General features: G+C 60.4%; 1 protein-coding gene across 1 annotated transcript in view; it reads right to left on the bottom strand.

The window, feature by feature from the left end:
• Positions 1 to 2,964, bottom strand: part of RFX1 (regulatory factor X, 1 (influences HLA class II expression)) — a 25,384-nt gene that overhangs the window by 14,712 nt on the left and 7,708 nt on the right. Inside the window, exons 2-4 of the mRNA XM_010855520.1 lie at positions 2,083 to 2,192; positions 1,753 to 1,836; positions 608 to 724 (exon numbers count right to left, since the gene is read on the bottom strand). Of these exons, the coding sequence (XP_010853822.1) occupies positions 608 to 724; positions 1,753 to 1,836; positions 2,083 to 2,192 (311 nt within the window). The remainder of the gene's footprint in view (positions 1 to 607; positions 725 to 1,752; positions 1,837 to 2,082; positions 2,193 to 2,964) is intronic.

Below are 2,964 nucleotides of genomic sequence, written 5' to 3'. Positions count from 1 at the left end.
TGGGGGTCCCCACTTTCCAGATGAGTTGTGAAGGCGCAGATGGGAAGGGACATGTGCAGGGCCACACAGCTGTGAGTGGTGGCACCAAGTGCTGACCCTGGGTGGGCTGGCTGCAGAGCCCCCATCAGCTCTGTGTCATGGGAAGTAGATGAGGGGTGGGTATCATTACTTGTTTCATGCCTCGAAAACTCTAGGCTCAGAAGGCTCTGAGGGCCTGTCCAGAGACCCCCAGAACTGAATGTCTCAGCCTGGGACCTCAAAGTCTGACTGCTGACACCCATCCTCCCAGCCATCCACGGCTCGCCTGCCTCCACATCCTCATGGGAATTAGGGGTCCTCAGTATTCACACTATGGTTGGAAGACGGCCACTTTTGCTTCCTGGGATGCAGGGCCCAGAGCTGGAACTTTGAGATTCATCCTGGCCCAGGAGAGAAGGTGCCTCCTCCTGGAGCCAAACTCAGTTCAGAGCCAGCAGAGCAGAGCCAGCACAGCAGAATCCAGCGGTCGAGCCTCCCACACCCAGGCTCAACAGGGACTTCAAAGGAGGGAGTCCTCACTCCTTTGGGGAGAGGGGCGGGGAGGATGGCTGAAGGGGCCACCACCTACCTCGGGGGGTGAGTGCACTTGCTGGGTGCCATGCACCGTCAGGGAGACCTGGCCGACCTGGCCGCCCTTGCCGCCCGGGGCTGTGCTCTGCACTACCAGACGCTGCGTGGGAAGAGCCTGGAGCGAGAAGGGAGAAGGACCATAGTTCACTGACAATGACCTGTGTGCGTGTAGGTTTTTCTTTTTTGCCCTCCTCAAGGCATGTGGGATCTCAGTTCCCAGACCAGGGATCGAGTTCCCTGCATTAGAAGTGCAGAGTCTTAACCACTGGACCACCAAGGAAATCCCCTGGCCTGTGTGTTTTTACTGTGCACCTGTGCTGTGCCAGGGGCTTCCCTGGTGGCTCAGTGGTAAAGAACCCACCTGCCAATGCAGGAGATGTGGGTTCGTTCAATCCCTGGGTGGGGAAGATCCCCTGAAGAAGGAAATGGCAACTCACTACACTATTCTTGCCTGGGAAATCCCATGGACAGAGGAGCCTAGTGGGCTACAGTCCATGGGGTCGCAAAAGAGGGGGACACGACTGAGTGACTCAACAGCAATGTGCTGAGCCAGGTGCTATCTTAGCGCTTCCTGCCTGCGGGCTCCCAGAATTGCCCACACAGTCCCGATGCGTGGTGGCTCCTGAATTTCAGAGGGTGACAGCGAGGCTTAGGGCAGCAGAAGCAATTGCCCAAGGTCCTGGAGCCCATACTCAGCAGAGCTGAAGTTTTTTCCCAGGGCACCTGGCTCCATGGGCCTCAAAATGTGCTCCCACCCTGAAAACTGGGCAGGACTTTGTCCCAGTTCATGCCAGACCCCAGCGGCCGCTGTGCAGCCTTGCAGCCCACAGATCACTGTGCACTTGCTCCCGGTGCTGGGCTCTTGGTTCCTAACAGGCTTTGGGTTCTCTGCTCTGGAACATCAGGGTTGGACAGGAACACCAGCCGTGTTCCTGTCAATCCTCAGGTCTCTCTGTTAAGATGACTCCTGCAGCTCCTTCTTGCCCGATGGGCCCTGCCTAACACGGCCTCACTGGCCACCCCAGGGTAGGCCCCACATCCTCGAGGCTCGTGCGGGCAGATCCGAGCAGGCTCCAGGGGTTGGTTGTACACCCTGGGAGGGCTCTGAGAGTGGGGTGTGGGGGCCAGAGGCGGGGCGCTTACCTGCTGGGACACCGGGATGTTGGTGAGCTGGAGGGGTGACACGTGGCCCGGCTTGGCCTGCACACTTGTCTGGACCAGTAGCCGCTGTGGGGAAAGGAAGAAGGGCCTGAACCGGGCTGGTTTCCCCAGGGAGGCCTGGCCGGGGTGGGGGAAAGGCGGGGTGGAGGGGTAGGGATTTTTTTTTTAGCAGTGAGCATCTTGATAAGAACAGGTGAGCAGATGGCTCCAGCAGCAGGACTGGGGGTGGGGGGAAGCAAGGTCACTATAGCCATAGCCCCACTGCCCGCGCGGCGTGCTCTCTGTCCACCCTGGGGGCGGGGCGTGTCCTACCTGCTGGGTGCCCTGCACCTGCTGAACCACCTGAGTGGGGACTCCGGTCTGGCTAGCCGTGGAGCCCGGGCTGGCCTCTGACACAGTCTCGCTGGCCCGCATGGCACCCTCTGTGGGGAAAGGTCACCAGGTCAGCTCTGCCTGCTGCCTCCACCCCCACCCTGAGCCTGAGGCCGTCTAGATAGATGCTGCTGCCTGAAGCCAGCTCCAGATGAGGCTAGGCCTCTCCAGGAATCCTGTCTGGCCCCTGTCCAGCCGCAAGACTGCCCATTGGAGTGGGCTAGGGGCCACAAGGACCTATAATCCTTAACACCCATTAGCAGCCACCCCCGCCCCCTCGACCTCATTGTCCTGAAGTCAGTGTCCAGAAGGGTTGACTGACAAGCCAAGATGCAGTGGAGGCTTGGGGAGATGAACTCCTTTGCCCAGCAGGCAGGACTGTGGACCATGACCGACCCCATCAACCCCACCTCCCAGGGGTCCCACAGCCCTGGAAAGCATTAGGACCACCTGCCTTGAGGTGACCCCTGGCTTCCCAGGATCGGAAGCTGGTCAGAGGAGTGACCCCAGAAAGTTTCACCAGCCTGCTGTCAAACACCCCCTCCTCCCTTGCCACTGTCAGAGCCTCCCTGTCCTCGGTGGGGGTGGGGGGCAGGAGCTGGGCAGGTGGGTACTCACGCTGATAGGCAGCCGAGAAGAGGCAGTCATAGAACATGGTGCCCCCCTTCCGCCCCAGTCCCTGCCCGTCAGTCCCCAGGAGCCTGCCCGGCACTCCTTGATCCTTGCCCACCTCTCCAGAACAGCAGGGTGCGCAGGCAGCTTTATACCTGCAACCTTGGGGAGCTAATCCCCCCAGCGCTCCTGGCAGTCCTCTTGGGATAA

The sequence above is a fragment of the Bison bison genome, unplaced genomic scaffold (genome assembly GCF_000754665.1).
Source record: "Bison bison bison isolate TAMUID 2011002044 unplaced genomic scaffold, Bison_UMD1.0 scf7180017864365, whole genome shotgun sequence".
NCBI lineage: Eukaryota > Metazoa > Chordata > Mammalia > Artiodactyla > Bovidae > Bison > Bison bison.
Note: the sequence above shows the minus strand (reverse complement) of the source record. Positions and strands in the feature narration are given on the sequence as shown.